Source organism: Balaenoptera borealis (assembly GCF_965194805.1).
Source record: "Balaenoptera borealis genome assembly, chromosome: 8".
NCBI lineage: Eukaryota > Metazoa > Chordata > Mammalia > Artiodactyla > Balaenopteridae > Balaenoptera > Balaenoptera borealis.
Window position 1 is genome coordinate 28896010 of NC_138865.1, and position 21463 is coordinate 28917472.

At 41.7% G+C, this 21463-nt stretch overlaps 1 protein-coding gene across 1 annotated transcript in view; it reads right to left on the reverse strand.

Moving 5' to 3' along the window:
• Positions 1–6141: 6141 nt before the first annotated feature.
• The window catches only part of LOC309633574 (uncharacterized protein), a 126190-nt gene continuing 110868 nt past the window's right edge, over positions 6142–21463 (reverse strand). The window contains exons 6-10 of the mRNA XM_082402517.1: positions 20081–20145; positions 11463–15297; positions 9641–9745; positions 8667–8796; positions 6142–6417 (exon numbers count right to left, since the gene is read on the reverse strand). Coding sequence (XP_082258643.1) covers positions 14981–15297; positions 20081–20145 — 382 coding nt within the window. The 3' untranslated portion in view covers positions 6142–6417; positions 8667–8796; positions 9641–9745; positions 11463–14980. The remainder of the gene's footprint in view (positions 6418–8666; positions 8797–9640; positions 9746–11462; positions 15298–20080; positions 20146–21463) is intronic.

Consider the following 21463-nt stretch of genomic DNA (forward strand, 5'->3'; position numbering starts at 1 on the left):
GTACTGTGGGGTCTTGTGATCTCAGAGCAGACACTGGAGGTTGACTGACCCCACAGAGGTGGACAAGGATGTGGGCTCAGGCGATGGGTCCTTTCTTGGGTTTCTGCCTCTCCTCCCTGCCTCCTGACCCTTGCTCTCAAAAGTTCACCTTTCTGTTGTAGTTGCCTCACCAGGGGGCAGTGACGGGCTTTGCCCCGCTGAACTATACCCTCGGGGTAGGTGGCCACAGCCTGGCTTGTCACACACTGGGGAAATCCTACACTGGGGAAGTCAGGATTGTGCCTTGCTGGGCTTGGAACCCAGGTAGAAAGGTAGATGGTGTGGGTCTGAGGGACTGATGCCCCAGCCCCAGGGCAGGTGACTTCTCCTGGGAGAGGTTGCCCATGGCCCCCTTTGGCCCCTCGACCCTGCAGAGGTGCTGATACACGCCCCCTGCAGGCCACAGCCTCTGTGCATAGGATCTGCCCCAGTATCACATGAGAAGCCGGGGCCAGGAGCCTCGCTCTCTCTGAGAGCAGCTGGTCATCCCACACTGAGGGGCGTCTTCTCGGACACAGGGCACATAGCTGACCTGCAACTGACATATGGACTCTTCCCTGGGCTTTACCCCTGAATTTACCTCCATTCTTGTCTCCTGTCTCACGGCCCCTGCCTTTTCCCCCAGACACCGGAGATCTCCAGGTTTGGGTGGAGTATGGCATGTTGTCAAGCTCAGTGGTGTCCACCTCACCAGCCCACTGGAATCAAGCCCCAGGGAGCCTTTGAGAGAGCAAGACCAAGGACTTTAAGAAGACTACGGTTAATGTTAAGGAGCAGAGATTGTAAGATGAGGAATTTCACTAGTGTTTTTCAATCCGTAAGAAGAAGGAAATAGAAATTGCAGAATTGAAACTTGCACAGACATCAAGAAATAATAGTTTACAGGCCTCAAGAAATAGTAGTTTAACAAATGCCCCATTCACAGAATCAAGGAAATGAGCACCATCCACAGGGTGTGCAAAGGAGGTGCCTAATCCCAGGAGCAGCATGGCCACGGCTCGGCTGAGAGCAAGTCATGTGCTGGGCAAGCTTTTGTATGTAATGTTCACCAAAGGGAACCTTGGCCAGTGATACCAGGGAAAGGCTATCATGGTGAAGGCCCACTCATCTCCACCACCCTCAACTTGAATCAAAGTATTGGCTGAAGAAACAGACTTGACAGAGACTTTGGCCACCTGGCCTGGGTTCTCCCTACAAAATGTCATGTTCCTCCAAGAACAGGGCAAGGAGTCACAGTTGTCCGAATCACAGACGGCATATCTTAACGGTGCAGCTATTACAAATTTGCACCTTTGTTTGAAGGGAATTGTTAAGTGGTGGGTAGGGAGTGATGTGTTCCAGGGAGGATTTGGGCCCTCTGGCTTGCAGGTGACCCTCTTATCAGACAGGGCAATTCTGCCAATAACTCATCACTGCCTTCATTCCTCAGGTGGTAGGGATACAAAGGGATTAAAAGGGGTGCGGGCAGAGGACAGCCCTCACTGACAGCACAGAGCCATCACCTACTGTCTCCTCAACTCCTCTGCCCATATAGCCACCGAGGGTGCCAGCTGCTTGCGTTCACAGCAGCTGTTGATAGCACACCATCATCCAAGGAGTTCTTGACCACCAACTTTGCACTACTCAGCAGCATAATGGAGAAATCAAGGATGGTCCATGGAAATAGCTAAGGGTCTTGTTTTAGGGCCAACGAGCTTATTCTGCAATATGTGCTTCTTAGTTAATTGGGGTTCGAATGTCCTTTCTTGTATGAAATGATGTTGATAATGTTTGAAAAATAAAAGGTTGGCCACCCCATGAGAAACTATGCTTTTATCTGAGTGGGGTTGGGGAGCAAGAGGGAGTAATGAAAATTTTGGTTGTTGAAGTAGTGACAGGGCAGGGCTAACTTGTTCAAGACTGCCTCCCTGCAGGAGGAAGGCCGGCCTTCCTCAAGACTTCATGGACACTACCCATAGCCAGGGCTTACGGCTGTCACAGCTGGTGACTCAGCCATGGGTCTACTGAGCAATACAGCTGCAACCGCAGCTTGGCTCAGCCCTGACCAGCAGGAGAGAGGCTGGGCCTCCCTCAGCCTGACTGCTCGTTCCATGGAGAGGGACTGGACCTAGGTCCTGTGTGTCCCAGTGCTGGTCCTAGTTCCTGCCCACACGGGACCTGGGCTTCCCTGATTCTGCAATATAAACACCAGAGCCCAAAGTTTGGGTCCCTCTCCTGGACCCTGGATCCCTACTGGATCCCTGTGTGCTGGCCCAGAACAAAGTGTGCAGTGGGGACCCACAAACTCCCCACTATTCCTGTGACTGTGAACTGCCCCTGATAAACATGGCTCCAGCAGCCAGGGTTACATATTTTTAGGGAACTCTCTTATGGTTACAAGTGCAAAAGACTGAGAACTACTATGTAAAACTAATATTTGAAAACTTCACTCCAGTGATATTTGAAGAACCTCTATAAAATAACTAAACAAACATAATTGCATTTTATTCCACTGTGTCCAAAGTCTAAGCTTTAAATTGTATAAAAATGAGAACGAGAAGTAGAATGCCTCCAAACATTTGGAAATTAAGATGCACACTTCTAAATAATCCATGGTTAAAGAGGAATTTCAAGGAAAAATTTTAAGATAAATAGAACTGAGTGAAAATGAAAATACAACACATAAAATGTGGAAGGATCCAGAGAAAACATTATTAAGAGGGAAACGAATGGCACTAAATGCTTATAATAGAAAAGAGGGAAGGTCTCAGATCAATAATCTAAGCTTTCACACACGGAAACGGGAAAAAAATTGCACAATAAAATCAACACATGAAGAAGGCAGCAAATAACAATACACTCTGATCAACTGGAGTCTATTCTCGGAACACAAGCTTGGTTTACTATTCAAAAATCATCAGCGTAATTTGCCATATTAATAGATTGAAGAAGAAACTCTACCTGGCCACATCAATTAATGAAGAAAAAGCATTTGATGAACTTCAACACACATTCATGTCAGAAACTCTCAGGAATAGAAGGGCTCTACTTCAACCCAGTAAAGAATATCTACAAAAAACCGACAGTGAACATCATACTTCATGGTGAGAGAATGAATGTTTTCCTCCTAAATTCAAAAGAAGGCCAGAATGTCCTCTTTCATCTCTCCTTTTCAACTTAGTACTGTAGGTACTAGCCAGTGCAGCATGGCAAGAAAAAGAAAGAAAGACACACAGATTAGAAAGGAAGAAATATTACTGTCCATACTCATGGATAGCATGACTGTCTGCATAGAAAATCCCAAGAAATCTCTAAGAAGCAATTAATAAGTGGCAATTACTTTAACAAAGTCTCAGGATACAAGATCAACACAAAAACATTAGTCATATTTCCAAATATTAACAATGAACAACTGGAAACCAAAACTAAAAACACAATGCCGGGGCTTCCCTGGTGGCGCAGTGGTTGAGAATCTGCCTGCCAATGCAGGGGACACGGGTTTGAGCCCTGGTCTGGGAAGATCCCACATGCCGTGGAGCGACTAGGCCCGTTAGCCACAACTACTGAGCCTGTGCGTCTGGAGCCTGTGCTCCGCAACAAGAGAGGCTGTGACAGTGAGAGGCCCGTGCACCACGATGAAGAGTGGCCCCCACTCGCCACAACTAGAGAAAGCCCTCGCACAGAAACGAAGACCCAACACAGACAAAAGTAAAAAAAGAAAAATTAAAAAAAACAAAACAACACAATGCCATACACAATGCTTCCAAAACATGAAATATTTGATTATAAATATTTTAATAGAGGATCTGTATGATACAACCAAACAAGACCTAAATCAATGGAGAGACATATCACATTCATGGATTGGAAGACTCAACATAATAAAAGGTCAACTTCCAACAGAATTTTTTTGTCAACATGGACAAGTTTATTCTAAAATGTATGAACAAAAGGTAAAGGCAAAGGAACCAGAATAAGTAAAACAATTTTGAGAAAGTAGAATATAGTTAGAGGATATTAAGACCTACTGTAAAGCTATAAGTAAGACAGTGTGGTATTGGTGGAAGGATAGATACATGGTTCAATGAATAGGATAGAGAATACAGAAATAGACACATGCCAATACAACAAACTGGTTTTTTTTTACATAAGTTAAAAAGCGATATAAAAAGCAAAATCTCTAGTCCTTATAATAACCCTAAAAGGAACACAAATCTGTTAAATGACTAAGCAAGACCATACAGTTAGTGGCAGCACCAGAATCAGAACACAGGTCTACCTACTCTTGCTATGACTGAGCCTCTTCCTCTACATCTCCTAAATGTCACTCTGAGTTGAAGAGGGGAAAGAAATGGGAGACCACCGTGATGCCACATCCCTGTGCTTTAACAAGTATGTTTCCTTTATATACTGGACCATCTAGTTCAGATTTTATTTGAAGCAAGTTTTGGCTTGCTTCAGTATGTATTTCATTTTCTATTTATTACCCTCTTTCATTCATGGCAGACAGGCTCTAGAGGTCCTGAGAATGTCTGAAACAAAGAATGCTATAAAACACCTTAGTAACTCTCGAAAATGCTAAGTGGACCCTGAATCAAAACTTCAAGTTTCAGAGAACTTACAGCCACTAACGATCTGCAAAACAAACAAATAAACAAACAAACAACCCCACACCCTAGCAACTCTCAACCTTGGATCAAACTACAATATGTTGGAAGAGGTATTACTGAAAAGAGCTTGAAAGGGCAGCCTAAAAGGCAGAGGGTACAGAACATGGGCCATGTCCCTGTAAAGGGGACATGGTTCATAATATTGTGAATCAAGGGGCTGGTTCACAATACTGGTTATGATGTTCAAAACTGTCAATCAAAGAGAGGTGCATTATTATATATTTGCTTGTTGCTATTGCTTTTCTGATTAGAAGATACAGAGTCACGTTAGGTAACTTCCATTTAATTTAATATTCATTTTCATTTTATATCCAGGTCACATTTTCTACATTAAAATATAATCATGCTGACTCCCCCCACCCCCTACACCCTCAGAGAAAAAAAGTGAAGAACTTTACACAACTTGAAAGAAAGATGGAATGCACAGAGAAGTTGCTACTGCACCCAAGTAACAAAGAACACAGAGAGACCAAACAGTAGACATGTCAGAAGTGCACAGAAGACAGCTCAGGGCTCGCAGCAGGAAGGAGGAGGAATTAAAAGACTAAAGCTTTTAAATGCTATCACTTGTGCCACAAGATTACCCTGAAAAGGCAGATAGGTCAGAAAGCAGGACCAAATAGGGGATTTTCCAAAGGCTGCTATCTAACAGAGTTTAAAATATCCATAGATTATATATATATATAAAAGATTCCATACACAGAAGAGCTTTCTCTTCCCCACCTTGCCTTTCGCATCCGGTCAACACTTTAGAAACTTAAAACCACTGTTAGCATGTCCGAATGTAGAACCGATATAGGTTTTTTCTTTCTTAAAAAATTGTATCCCAACTCTTTCCAACCAAGAATTCTATTAATTATTTTCATTATGATTCCTCTGCATGGAAACCCAGTAAGGGATCATCAAGACAGGGCATCTCACTACTATCAGATCAATGCCAGTTGGGCAAAAGCTGCATGATTCTGTGTTACTCAGAGGGAGGGAGAACAGTAAGACACAGGAGTTGAAACTTATCCGCACCAAAGAGGAAAAGGAAACTCCTTTTCTAACCTATTCATTAAATAGGAAACAGCAGGTGGACAGGAAAAGCCGTCTGCTTAGAGCAGACCCAGAGGCACACCAAAGTCTAAAAACAAGCGCTCAGGAAAGCGTCTCGGCTAGGAGAGGAAGCGTCTTTCAGACCCTATCTTGTCCCTAGTTTGGAGATCAAAGCATTGTAACTTCAGATAGTGATACTCTGGAGGGGGTGGACAGGGAAGGTCTGAGAGACCCAAATAATGAGGACACTAGGCAGCTAACTACACCACTACGTACAAATACACACATCAGTAAGAAAACTTCACCTCCAACCCTCAGCTACTTTAAACAAAGCACTGCAGTTCCAGGTTTTCGGAACAGGGGATATTTTAAAGTCTGTTAGCAGTTTAAAACATTGCAACACTGGCACAATATGTTACCTATTCTTTGTTTTTAATTACAGGGTGACACAGTAAACTCCAACACAAAGGTGGGGATGGGGGAGTGCAAAAGGAATAAAGAAAACAGAACCAGTATTTCACAAGAGCATCGAGCCAGCGATGAAGTAGCAGCTAATGCTTTGCAGAGTCTCGAGGGTAGAATTCGCTCAAGGTGCTCTGAGGGATTCTCTTCAGCATTTCTTTGGGGAAGATTCGGAGCAGTTGCCAGCCAATGTCCAAAGTCTCATAGACAGTGCGGTTTTCCTAAGGACCTTACAAAAAATTGAGATTAGATGAATAAAGGCCAAGTACTTCCAACTTATCAGCGTTATTCAAAATTTATTGTTATGGGTCTAGCACTGTGAGCATGAAATATAAAAAAGAAACACAAAGCAGTCAGGTCTCCCAGGACTGGATGTGACCAAATGTGGAAATGAGGGTCTAGACAGTAAGTACCCCTGGGAATCAGAGAAAAGGGAGAAAGCCCGCAGGCGAGACGTTGGGCGCGTGCGTGCGTGTGTGTGTGTGTGTGTGTTTAACAACGGGTGGGATCTAAAAACACTCCACGGAATAATGGCAACTAGACCCAGAGTTTTGTCCAGAGAGTAGTGAGAAAAGCAGTTTCCCAGCAACACAGGCTGACCTGAAGGAGGCTAGTACAGATACTTAGAAGGCCTTAAATGCCAATTAAGCACCTGAATAGGTCCACGTAAAAGTTTTCAAACTTGCTATTGCTATTATTATTTTTAATAGCAGCATCATTCTTATCCTGCAAATAAATCTCATTTTTTAACTAAGGAGTTAGAGTGGCTAGAGTTCTGCATTCTTTTCTCTACCAGAATAATTTTTATCTTTTTAAGATATTAAGGTTCTGCATAAATTTTTTTTTTTTTTTTTTTTAGAAAACCCAACAATCATATGTTGTGGGGATTTTAATGGTACTTAAAAAATGTATCACACACGGGGCTTCCCTGGTGGCGCAGTGGTTGAGAATCTGCCTGCCAATGCAGGGGACACGGGTTCGAGCCCTGGTCTGGGAAGATCCCACATGCCGCGGAGCAACCGGGCCCGTGAGCCACAATTACTGAGCCTGCGCGTCTGGAGCCTGTGCTCCGCAACAAGAGGTAGCAATAGTGAGAGGCCCGCGCACTGCGATGAAGAGTGGCCCCCGCTTGCCACAACTAGAGAAAGCCCTCGCAGAGAAACAAAGACCCAACACAGCCATAAATAAAAATAAATAAATAAATTTAAAAAAAAAATGTATCACACAAATAGAAAAGCGCACAAATCCTAAGTGTGCAGCTGATGCATTATTCCAAAATAAACACATCGTTTGTAAGTATCAGTGAGGTCAAAAATAGAGTTTACCAGCATTAGCAGGGGTGGTAGGGAAGAGACCAAACAAAACAGCTTGAAAGCCCTACACATGCTATGTAATAAAAACCATTATAGACTTTTTAACAGAAGGACAATCAATAAAATTAATACTAAATTTACCCCGGCAATGGCACATAGCGAGTCAGGGAGACTGGTGAAGATGCTGGCACTAACGGCCAAGGATGATGGGACAAAGGTCTGGACTAGGTCTTGGGACACAAAGAGTGGTCAGAGATCAGCAGCTTCAACATCGCCCAGGAACTTGTCAAAATACAGGCTCTCTGGCCCCACCCACACCTACCGAATCAGAATCTGCACTTCAACAAGATCCCTGGTAGATTCAAAAGCATATTCAACTTTGAGAAACACTGGTCTAAGTTTTTTTAATAGGAATGAAAAGAGAACAGGATAAGATGTTTCAAAGGAGAACAATGCAAATTAGCAAATATTTGATGACTGGAGAATAAATGAAGAGGCTTAAGAATGCCCAATTCCTGAGCTTGGGCTAACTAGGGTAATGGTCATGCCAGAGGTAGACAGAAATTGAAAAGGGAATTGCTAGGCAGGTGGTCAGTTGGGAAAAGACTTTGGTTCTCACCACGCTGAGCCAGAGAGGATGGTGGCATAAACACAGGCTTCCTAGCTGGAGATGTGGGATTAGAGCTTCAGAAAGAGGGTAAAGGCTCATACATAGCAAGTTAGTCATCAGCATAGGGGAAAAAAGCACAGAAAGAACAGGTAATGAAGCCTTTGGGAACATTAACAATTAAGAAGCAGGAAGATAAGAAATCAGGAGGATGAAAACAGAGGGACTGGGAAAGTCCAAAACCCCCAAAGCCAGAGGAGAGCATTGCAGAGAGGTTAAGAGCGAGGAGAAGTGGCAATGGAGGTAGGAGAGCAGAAGGCCGGTTGTAAGGAAGATATAAAATAAGACAGGAGCTAAATAAATGGATAAAGAAATTGAAGGTAGAGGGGAAGGAACCAGAGGGCTAAGAACAAAGACATGGCAGGCGGCTGGAAGAACCTCTTCTCTAATCAGAAGGAAACTTGTATGGCGACCAATGTAAATTCTCTCAGACTAGGAAAGAAGTCCTCAAAACTACATATGATGCTGTTTCTATTCATAGGAAAATAGTAATCTTACCCTGAGCAATGAAGTTCCTCTCAAACTTCTGCAGAAATTCCAAGTAAAGCACATCATCTGAGGTAAGGGCTTCTTCTCCAACTACGGCTTTCATGGCCTGCACATCCTTACCAATAGCATAGCATGCATACTAAAGAGAAAAAAATGTTTACATGAACCTTTATAAATGGTAACGGTACTCTGGGCATTATAAGTGTATTGCTGTAGCTATCTTCACAGTATTTCACATTATTTCCAAACATAATTCACATATGCAAGTATTGGAAAGACTTTATTATACAGCAGTCTCACTAAGGAAGGAGTCTTCAGGCATGCAATACATAGACATTACTAACACTCTACAAAAAATACACTCCCTCAATATATCAATGAGCTTCCATTTTGTAGAGCATTTAAAAATCACAACTTACGCAATAGGAGAAATCCATCTCTAAATTCTATTCAAAAATAAATATCTGGGTTATCAGTAGGTTTATTTATCATTTCTACTTTAAGGTCAAATGTATTTTTCTTTAATTATGCTTGGTATACAATCTCAGAACTATAGAAACCAAGGATTTCATAGAATATACACAGCTGTATCCCTTAGCGTTCTGGTGATTGCCTAATATGTTAAACAAAAAATTAGTTGGAATAGTCTTTCAGAAATACTCTATAATAAAGGTTACTAATAAAAACTTAATCGTCTTATGCCTTTTTTATTTAAAAACTACCTCATACAGCATTAGAGGTGGGTTTCAAGCATGTGATCTTTAATCTTTGTCATGAGCAGTTATCCTTATGAAAAAGACTGTTTGGCTCTAATGAATGTTTCTGTATTCCAGTATTCTATATTATATATTCTATATTAAAATTCTACTTTGATGGGGGGAGAAGAAAAGTGATATGGAAGAAAGACAAGAGGTATAAGACAGCAGCATGAACTGAGAAAGTATTCATTTCTTTAAACACAATCCTGGAGAAAACATACGTACCAGCTGGTTAGATACATCGGCGTGATCCTTCCTGGTCATACCTTCTCCAGTAGCAGACTTCATTCACCGAGACAACGAGGGCAGCACATTAATAGGCGGGTAAATCTTGGGTAAAAGGGGAAGGGGGAAAATATTATATTTAAGTACAAAATTCAAGCTTTACTGGTAGTAAAGGAGGATTTTGAAACTCATTTTTATTGCTTAAATTGCATAAAACTGCTACATTTGTTTCCTAGATGATTCCTAATATCTCTTCCTGGTAAGAAAAGGAAGTAAGAAACATTTTACAGGTTAAGATTTCTTTTTGAGAATCAAATCCAAAAAGTAAAATCTACAAAACAGTACAAGATTCTATTAAAAAACTGAATTTTCAACATCTGCCTACAATAGCAAATCCAAATGGTCTTCTGAACTCTGACTCATAAAATCACACATAAAAAGATTAACAATAATTTCACCTAAAAGCTGATATCAGAAGCTGGCATCTACTAAAGAAACAATAAAAAATCTGTTTTTGATTATTCAGTCATAAAAAAGAATGAAATCTTGCTGTTTGCAACATCATGGATGGACCTTTAGGGCACTATGCTAAGTGAAATAAGCCAGACAGAAAAAGATAAATACCATATCATCTCACATATATGGGACCTTAAAAAACAAACAAAAAAATGTCAAGCTCACAGATAGAGAACAGACTGGTGGCTGCCTGAGGCAGGGGATGAGTGAGCCAAATGGGTGAGGGAGGTTAAAAGGTACAAACTTCCAGTTATCAAATGAGTAAGTCATGGGGATGGAACTTTCACAGCATGGTGACTATGTACGTTAATAATACTGTATTGCATACTTAAAGGTAGCTAGAAGAGTGGCTCTTCAAAATTCTCATCACAAGAAAAAAAGTGTTGTAACTATGTGAGGTGGTGGATGTTAAGTGGACTTATTGTGGTGATCACTCTGCAACATATACAAACATCAAATCATGACATTGTACACCTGCGACCAATGTAATGTTACGTCAATTATACCTCAATTAAAAAAATTTTAACAATAAAAGACAAAGAAAAAACTCTGAAAAATCTGTTCTTGTATTAATAACAAAAGTGGGTGTGTTTAACAACGGGTGGGATCTAAAAACACTCCACGGAATAATGGCAACTAGACCCAGAGTTTTGTCCAGAGAGTAGTGAGAAAAGCAGTTTCCCAGCAACACAGGCTGACCTGAAGGAGGCTAGTACAGATACTTAGAAGGCCTTAAATGCCAATTAAGCACCTGAATAGGTCCACGTGAAAGTTTTCAAACTTGCTATTGCTATTATTATTTTTAATAGCAGCATCATTCTTATCCTGCAAATAAATCTCATTTTTTAACTAAGGAGTTAGAGTGGCTAGAGTTCTGCATTCTTTTCTCTACCAGAATAATTTTTATTATTATATATATTATTATTATATGTGACCTGGAGGGAGGCACTCACTCTTTGAGACCTTGTTACAGGGAAGAACCAAATCTGACTACACGGTGGATCTGTTTCTTTGACTTTAACCTTTGCCTTCCGCTGCTTTTGTTCACTAAAAGGATACTGTCTGTACATAATGGCCTGCCTCCTGGAACCCTGCCCCTCTGCCTGAATGTTAAACCAAAGTGCCTTTGTTCAGGGAAACATACGGACTCTGCCCACCTGTGGATGGCTGCAATTAAAAAGAAATTAACACATCCCCTCCCTGAGGCTGGCCATTCCAGGGGATATTCGCAAAACTTATGGCCCTTTTACTTTACCTCCTCATCTCCTCCCCATCTCTGTGCTATAAAAGAAACTGGCATCCAAACCCCGATAAGATGGTTATTTTGAGACTTTAGTCCGCCGTCTTCTCGGTCTGCTGGCTTTCCGAATAAAGTCGTATTCCTTCCCTCAATGCGTCATGTCTGATTCACTGGCCTGTCGTGCGGCAAGCACAGCAAGCTTGGCCTCGGGAACAACCTTCGTTTATCCGGATGCGGGTGCTTTGTACCAGGTGAACTCTAAAGTTTTCCCTTCTGTAGATAAGGTTACCTCAACACGTTCCAGAAGGTAAAAGAATAATCTCTCCTTCTGCTTGATTAAAGTAAGCAAACATCTACCTAAAGTGCACTTAAAATATTTGCTTTCCAGACATTTATGTAATATATTCCGCCATGAAAATCTCAAGTTGTGGTCAATGTGTTGGAAAAAGTATGCACTTAATCAGTATTTCCAGTTTGGGTTTATGGCCTCTTGGTGGAAGCAAGTCAGGAGAGTCAAAAGCAGAAAGAGATAATCATCTCCGTGTGTCCCACCACCTTCTCCTACAGCAAGAGGGAACCCACCTGCCCCATGGCTGAGCACAACTACACCACACAGGAACTCACAGCGCCTGGCCCTGAAATCATCCGAAACCCAGGGCCAATGCAGATCTGTGAAACTGGGTCCTAAATGCTGCTTTTAATTGACATGCTTTTGTTATCTGTATTGTTTAGACAGCTGCAACGTAAGCATGATAGAAACATTGTTGAAATCAAGTCTTTTTCAAACACATTGCTAAAGTTATAGGCTTTTACTTTTTTTTTTCCCTCCTGCTTGAAATATTATTAATCTAGGATGGAACACAGCTCACCCTTCCTGTGCAGCAAAAGTACAGCTCAAGTTTCTCAATACTCTTTCTTTCCCAATCTTTCTAAATGATCAGGAAGAAAACATTTTAGAAGACATCTGGGAACATATCTTTTGCTGGCAAAGATGTTGAAAACAGAGAAAAAGTCAGAAAAAAATTACTTCCAATGACATCAAGACCGTATTTTGAAATTGTTACCGACCAGGGTTCTTGGCGTCCTTAAACAATAAAAATTGATCAAAGGCCAGACAAGAAATTCAGGCAAGGCTTTATTGGGGCCCCTGCTGCAGCACGGGGGCGCGAGAACAAACAACAGGTTCCTTTGCTTGCGTGCTCCCTAAGCGGGGGCGAGCTTGCTGCTTATATGGCAGTGGTCCCCAAACCTTTTTGGCACCAGGGACAGGTTTCATGGAAGACCATTTTTCCACGGACTGGCAGGGGGTGGGGTGGGGGGATGTTTCAGGCAGTAATGTGAGCGATGGGGAGCAGGAGGTGAAGCTTTACTCGCTCCCCTGCCACTCACCTCCTGCTGTGCAGCCTGATTCCTACCAGGCTGCGGCCTGGGGGTTGGGGACCCCTGTTATATGGTGTGAGGGCAGGGGTGTGTCCAGGGTTCGGGCCAGAAGGGTGGCTTAGGTGGTTTGCCCACCGCTTAGGTGGTGTTGTGTGCAGGGGGCACGTGCAGTACCCTGCTTTTGCTCTGGGATCTTCAAAAGTGGCAGTTGGGTTTTTTGGTCTCTTTGTATCTTTTGTCCAGAATTTGCCCCAACTGGGCATGCACGTCGTTATTTTTAGTCCCATACAGTTTCTTTGTTATTTTGTTGCTCGAGGAGAGGTGTGTCGAGGTGCAAGCACTGCAACACTGCAGCAAAGGGTCCCAGGTCCCAGCAAAGGGTCCCAGGTCCCAGCCTGTCTCAAAATCAATATATGGCTGTTGAAAACAATACTAGAACACTGCAAATAAAAGTATGTTATTTGATACATGGCACAAATTTAGTTCTGACAAATGAATTGGCTTCTAAACTTCAAGAGTAACACAAAAGAAGAAAATGAAGTATGGTTAGTGTTATTAAGGAATGCCTCAAAGGAGTGCTGGGTAGTGGGCATATTCTATTAGCAGCTTCAAGGAATTAAATAAATCAATGAAATTAAAGGAATTAAAGTATTTAACTGTGAGTCTAGACTGTTTCAGGACTACTGGGAGAATAGCACTAACCCAGTGGCCTCCTGTATATGTTGAAAATAGTAATATGCAAATTGGGTCATTTGTACAAAATTTAGGAAGATTTCTCATTAAGAAGTTCCATTGACTTAAAGTGATACCAATATGTGTTTAGTTCAACATTAAACTACTTCAAATGGTAGGGAATTCCTTTAACCTACTGTTATGTTGAAGCCCTAACCCCCAGTACCTCAGAATGTGACTGTATTTGGAGAAAGGGTCTTTAAAGAGGTGATTAAGGTAAAAGGAGGCCATTAGAGTGGGTCCTAATCCAATCTGACTGGTGTCCTTACTAGAAGAGGAAATCTGGACACAGAGAAGCACCAGGGAAGTGTGCACACGGAGAAAGACCATGTGAGGACACAGCAAGAAGACAGTCATTTGTCAGCCAGGGAGAGAGGCCTCAGAAGAAACCAACCCTGCCAACACCTCGATCTGGGACTTCTAGCTACCAGAACTGTGAGAAAATAAATTTCTGTTGTTTAACCGTCTGAATGTGTCATTTTGTTACTGCAGCCCGAGGAAAATAATACTCTTAGCTTCTGGATTGGCCTGTGGTGGCCTTGCTGAGTGACTTGGATCGGTGAGTCCCTTACGGCTCAGCCACAATCCGTTATACTCATGACCCTCAGGGTCTCACAAGGTTTGGATGCTAGGTGGGTGCCATGTTCGCTACCACTCTCTAAGTCTGCCTTATTTCCAAAGTAGTTTAAGTTTCTCCTCAGACCATCACTGACCAGTCTAGTTCTGGCAAGCAGAAGGCACTCGGTGGCATTGTTGAAATTCAGGAAGTTTTCAAGTTTAATTGTGTCTGCCAGTTGAATTCCCGGAAGAGTATGTGTCTGAGAAGGACCACGATGGTACCTCCTAGCTAACTCAGACCATCCTTAACCACATTCCACACCGTCCGTGCCTAACAGACACTTGTTCACTGACTCAATTTTCAGGGCCAATTGGTCATTTCTAGGCCTTTCCATTCTTTCTAGCGCAGGCTCCTTGTTTTCTCCTATAGAGAGGGCCAGTTCAGAGGTGTCCTCTATGAGTCTTCACTCTTAAGGACTCAGGGAAATTACCCTGAGTCCTTATTTTTGAAATGTGGCATCACTTATTTTTGAAATGGGACAGATTAAGCGCCTTACTAGGGAATGACCATTTCTTAGGTAATGAATGAAGGGCCTTGGTCGTGCCCTCCTCGGGAGCAGAGCCTCCAGAGCTTCAGAAGGACTTGGTGTGTTCTGTCCACCTTAGCGCAGGACCATGCTGGTATTTTCATGTAAGAAACTAAGGGTGTTAAATCAGATCATCTTATTAAAATAATAGAATATAAGATTGAAGGTAAGAAAGACTGAAGGAAAGGAAGAAAAAAAATCAGAACCAAAAGAGATAACAGTGATAACATCGCAGGCCTGAGTCACCATCCTGAGAAAGGCTTGCTGGTGTCTAGGCACCTGAATTTTGGGAGGGCTTTCACCACTCCCAGAATTGATAAGAGTGGCTCACTGCTGCCTAAGATGTTTATGCAAACAATGTGGTTGGTGCTGAACACTTGCTTTCCTTCTGGAATCTGGGATTTTGATATGTACCAGGGAGAGGGTGCCTACATGACCATCCCCCATAAAAGCCTGGGCTCCTAGGCTGAGGCTAAGCTCCCCTGGTTGGCAACATTTCACACATGTTGTCCTCATGGCTGGAGGACTTAAGCGTGTCCTGTGTGGTTCCACTGGCAGAGGACTCGAGGGAGCTTGCCTCTGGTTTCCTCCAGACTTTGGTCCACTTGCCTTTTCCTTTGTTGACTGTACTTTGTGTCCTGCTGCTGTAATAAATCACAGCTGTGAATATAACCCTAGGCTGATTCCTATGAGTCCTTCCAGTGAATCATGGAGCCTGGGAGTGTCGTGGCGGACCCCAGTATAGGAGTGATCACAGAGAACTGCCAGAGGCAAAGAACCCAGAGTGGAATGCAGCCTGGAGACATTCCCTATAGGACACAAGTCACCTCCATGAGAACTGCACAGAACAAGCTCTTAAGATAGCATCCTCCTTTCCACCTGTCACAGATGGGCCTTTCATAATAACAGGAGATCTGTTCTGCATTTCCACACTTTCAAGTAACAATCACAGGTCACAGGAAGACGCGTGACACAACATACTTATATATTCCAAGCGCTTTATCTAGTAACAGGGCAACTCTACGAGGCTTTCTCAAGATTTGGCTCTTTCGGTGATTTCATTGCTTCTGAGAATGAGATTATTATCTTGCGCTCAATAAAACATACAAACAAATAAATGTGTTAATGTCTGTAGTAACTGTTAGATTTGGGTAGACTAGTATAGGCTATGTGTGGTAGGATTAATTCTTAGATTTGCCAAAGTCCAAAAGAAGAGAACCAGGTAAGCATCAAACTTCACACTTGTCATCACAAGAAAAAGAATGTGTAACAATGTGAAGTGATGTTTGTTAACGAAACTTATTGTGGTAATCATTTCACAATATATACTTACATCAGATCATTACGTTGTACACTTTAAACTTACACAGTGTCATGTGTCAATTACGTCTCAATAAAACTGGAAAATAAATTTCACGCTAATGGTAGACATCTTGAACAAAAATTCCATTTTTAAATAATTTGTGAGGAAGAGTGAAAGCCACTGAACAACTAAACCCTTCTGAGACATTCCGTATGGATTTTTAACCTCTTTCAAGAGGCTAACTGTCCATTTTAATATTAGGGAAAAGTAGACAATCCTGCAACAGTGGAATGAAAAATTCCTCCATTCAAAAGTTTCTTCTCAAATCAGAATATTTAGATTTATCCTACACTATGTTTGTAAGGGAAACATACTTACTACCACAAGATTTTGCTCTCATTTATGCAAAAAACAGTAGCTCTCTTACAGTGTTTGTCACAATTCCGATTTCAGAGGAAGTGTTAACTTAAATAGGATTTAGCCAAATATGTTTAAAAATAGGTCAAGATCGGGACTTCCCCGGTGGTCCAGTGATTAAGACTTTGCCTTCCAATGAAGGGGGTGCAGGTTCAATCCCTGGTCAGGGAGCTAAGATCCCACATGCCTCAGGGCCAGAAAAGCAAAACAGAAAACAGAAGCAATATTGTAACAAGTTCAATAAAGACTTTAAAAATGGTCCACATCAAAAAGCTCTTTAAAAAAAATATGTCAAGATCACACAGCTGTTTTTAAACTAATTGTGTATTTAAAGCTGTTTTGGTAGTTTTAGTGACAAAATAGAGATGCTTTTTTCTCAGCATTTTAAATTTGAGTTAGCAATACTGTTAAACCAAAATGATTAGGGTCATACGGTTCACACTGTAATTTCAAAATTAACTCTTACACAAGAGAAGTTAATCTTAGAATAGGACAAAGAAATATATATTTGAAAACTAAGTTTAAGTAAATGTGAAATAAGTCCTTTGCAACATATAATTACCATTTCAGAAGAAAAGTAAAAGGCTGTGTGTTAGTCAGAGCAGAGGTAAGACAATTCTCCATGGGTTTCTCACATTTCTGCACATCTTACAAACAGAAGCACCGACAGCCCTTTATTCTCAGCTATCTTGCCAAGGATGTTTAGATAGAAAACAGCCTTGCAAGATAATGTCTTCTTCCAGAGGTAAGGGCAAGCATGCTTCCCTCCCAAAAGATTCTGATGCCCTGAACTCTTGTCTTATAACCCACTGTGTGTGCAGGCATCCATCTGGGCCTATCCACACAGCCCCTGTGTGACTCAGGGTCAAGGAGAACCAAGGCAAATATTCGGATGCCCATGCTGGCTGCAGTGGTTTATGAGTAACCAAGTAAGTAATAGAGTCCTTTGTTTCTGACCCATAAGTCTTCTGTCTTCTACCTGCATCCATGGAAAACGGCAGCTTAACTTGTTGCAAATAGGGCAAAATCTCAGATACTCCAAAGTTCTGGATGGAAAGATTAAAGTTCATCTCTCAGAAGACTTACTATAGAATGCATATGAAAAGGTCTATGACTATGATCTATTTATTTCAGGTCACTATGCAAACATTTATATATTTTAACATATTAATCTGCTCAATATGTTAAAATATATATGTATGTTTGTGCTCTTTTGTTTTTTATTGATGCATGATTAGAAATTCTTCTTTGTTTCCTTTTTAAAAATGGCATGTATTACATTGTTTTTTGATAGAAAATAACAATGAAAAAAAATGTAGTCTGTGGTCTCACTAGTCAGAAAATCCCTGGTGACATAAAAAATAAATAATAGACATAGGCACACTTGGCTAGAAAATTCAAATAGTACAGAAAAGCTTAAAGAACACAGAAGCCACTCTTTCCCCCAGCACCAACTTAACCATTTTTATGGTTTATTAAAATTGTCTGGGCTTCCCTGGTGGCGCAGTGGTTGAGACTCTGCCTGCCGATGCACGGGACACAGGTTCCAGCCCTGGTCTGGGAAGATCCCACATGCCGCAGAGCAACTAGGCCCGTGAGCCACAACTACTGAGCCTGCGCGTCTGGAGCCTGTGCTCCGCAACAAGAGAGGCTGCGATAGTGAGAGGCCCGCGCACCGCGATGAAGAGTGGCCCCCGCTCGCCGCAACTGGAGAAAGCCCTCGCACAGAAACGAAGACCCAACACAGCCAAAAATAAATAAATAAATAAATAATTAAAAATGAATATCTGCTTAAAAAAAAATTGTCTTTTACTTCTGCATTTACTGCTTCCCATAAATCCTTTCTTTTCAGATTTTCTGGTAGGAAACTCCACAATCTAAGACAGGGAAGGCATCAGGTTCCTGGTTTAGGCACGGCGGCCACCATCCCTCTGCCATGAGATCCTTCTCATCATTAACAATGTTCTAGGGAAGCTGCAGCTTAGGTTCCAGGCACTGGGGGAAACGTAAGCAAATACTTCCTCCTTCCTGTTCCCAACAGGGAAGTGTGCTGGGCCCACAAGACTCCAGTCCCTGTCACCTGGGGACACCCTCCCCTTTTCTCTTCCAAAAGGGAAAGAGAAAAAGATCTACCATGGCCATAGTTAATCTTCTGAAGAGCAGATCAGGAGCTTATTTTTGCTTTAACCATTTAGAAGCAGGATCAACTGAAGTCACTATTGTGAACTGATTACCATTCATTTTTAATTAAAATGTGACATAATAAAAAGCATGCATCTCGTTAACTATATGTCACATTTGCTCAGCTCTAAATTTTGCTACACCATATTCTATTCATGTAATTTCAGTCTTTGAGTTTGTTTCTGCAGTAAAATTTCCACCTACATAAAATTTTACAGAATTGAAGAAACATGTTATGTGTACAGCCAGATCTTTATCATTTCGAAATGTTTATATCCATACTTCAGTATGCTTTGATGATCTTATTTTTAACCTCAGAGTACAGGTTGGACTCTTTAGATATGCAGATTAATCTATGATCTTGTGATTTCAGAGTCACAGGCAATGATGGTATCATTCACCAACCAATTGCTAGTGTCAGGAAGCAGACTTTTCTTCTGCCCTATTAGGTTTAGTAATTAGGGGCCTGCAAATTAAAATGACAAAAGATAGTTTAACAGGAGAAGAAGTTTATTCATATATATGGGAGCTAACGAGAAGTAACTATCTCACTAAATGTTTAAAGTTAGAGGTTTATATATCTAACTTAGCAGAGAAAAGGAAAGTGGAAGAAAGGACTTCTATTCTTTTAGAAGAATAAATGAACGATAAGTAATTTTGTGATTATTTTGTGTCTGCACGTTCAAGGGGTCTTTCCTTCTTCTATGCGAATCTCCCCAGAGAGGGGATTTGTGGTAGGTTTACTCTTGAGTTCTCTCCTGGGAGTAGACCTGTCTTGAAGAGGGAATCATAGAAGCCTCATTTCTCAGAAATGTCTGCTTTTAGTCAAATAAGGAAAGCTCTTTCTGCATCTGTTGATTCCCAAATGTTTTGAGATTAAAATAATCTCCATACCAACTCTGAGGGTCAAACTGGGTCTCTAGGCATTCCTCCCTATATGTCCTCACTTGTAATGCTGTGAGGCAGTGCCTACTCTACCTTGTACAGATAAGGAAACTGGCTCAGAAGGACTCAGTTACCTGCCCCCGGTGAACAACTAGCCAGTTTCAGAGCTGGATTATTACAAGGGACATCTGAATCCATAGCCCAGCCTCTTAGCCCTTTGAGACATGATCACTCAAGAGATCTTAGAGGGCTTCCCTGGTGGTGCAGTGGTTAAGAATCCACCTGTCAAGGCAGGGGACACGGGTTCGAGCACTGGTCCGGGAAGATCCCACATGCCGCAGAGCAACTAAGCCTGTGGGCCACAGCTACTGAGCCTGTGGGCCACAACTACTGAAGCCCACATGCTTAGAGCCCGTGCTCCGCAACAAGAGAAGCCACTGCAATGAGAAGCCCGTGCATTGCAACGAGGAGTAGTCCCAGCTGGGTGCATCTAAAGAAACCCCATGGGTGGCAACAAAGACCCAACACAGCCAAAAATAAAATAGAACAACAACAACAAACGTTTAAAAAAAATAAGAGAGATCTTAGAGCTCATGTGATCCAACCCTCTTTATGCTATTGAATAAATTTGTTTACCTCACTGTCAATCACTAAATGGGGGGTCTTGGACAATTTTCTCAGCCCATTTGTGTCCCGGTTTTTCCATCTGTAAAATGATTACAGTACTCACTTCAGAAGCATGCTTTGAGGAACAGTGCCAGGCACATAGTAAGTGCTAAACATCTGCTCTTATTATTATTTACTTTATAGACATCAACGCATTCTTATAAAATATTCCAAGACTAAGTGTACAGAGTAAAACATGTAAATCATCTCTTACCCACCTGCCCACCCTCTTCCCAGGGGTCACCATCAGTGGATGTGTTTCTAGTCCTTTACCATCATAGTCATACATATTTTTAATCTGTGCAAACACTCATGAGCTGTCTTCATGCATTTTAACAGAAATGGAATCATATTTTGCAAATTATTCTCCAACCTCCTGTTTCCATTTAAACCACTCAAGTCTTATAGATCTTTCCATGTCAGAACATCTCAGTGTTGCTCATTCTTTTTTAACAGCTGCATGGTGTTATACTGAATGGACTTAAAATGATGTACCCTTCTGATACTGATAAGCTTCTAGGCAGTTGTGGGGCTTTTGGTTTTGTTTTTTTCATGTAGTTAGACAAGCCCTTAGTGATTATAGACATGTGGAAAAGCTAAAGAGAGCATGTTGTTCCAGAAAAGTTCACATTAATATACAGCAGAGACTTCTTCTCTCATGATTGGCTTCTTGTCTCTCCAGCTCTGATAGATAATATCATCTAAACAAACATTTGGGGTTTTTTTTTACCCATTTCTAGTGGGGCTGCACTTTTGGTTCCCTAACAACTTGCAGCTTCTGATCTGGACAGAGTGAAGAACAAAAATAAAGGTGATGGTGGAGCTTGTGCCTAGGATGACACCCACTGGACTGAGATAATGAAACAGCCACTGAATGAGGCACGTTTGACCCTGGGGATGTCAGAGGTTTCTAAGGGAGCTTTTAATGGGCTAGTATCACAGGGTCACTTTTTAAAAACAGGTTCTACTTAAGTTGGACTGCATCTTTCTTTCTACCATCCTAGTTTCCTTCCAAACCAACGGGATGACAAACCATGCTACAATAACATGAACATGTCGGTTGACATGAGGGAGTAGGGAGTTGACCCTTATCTGGGGAATTCTGAAATAGAGACTCCTGGAGGCACTATTTCTACCTGAATGTTTTGCACACTGCTAACTAATCACTTCTTAACTGCATGAGAGAGGAGTTTTTGTATGTACCATTTCAAATCAGAATCCGATGGTATTTTACCATTAGGCAACAAAAGATCATCAGTTTCCAAAATTTAGTGAAATTTACAATAATTGAAAAAAAATTTTGTGCTAGCAAAAGTATCCAAGAGAGAAGAATCCAAGCCAGGAGCAAATATATTATC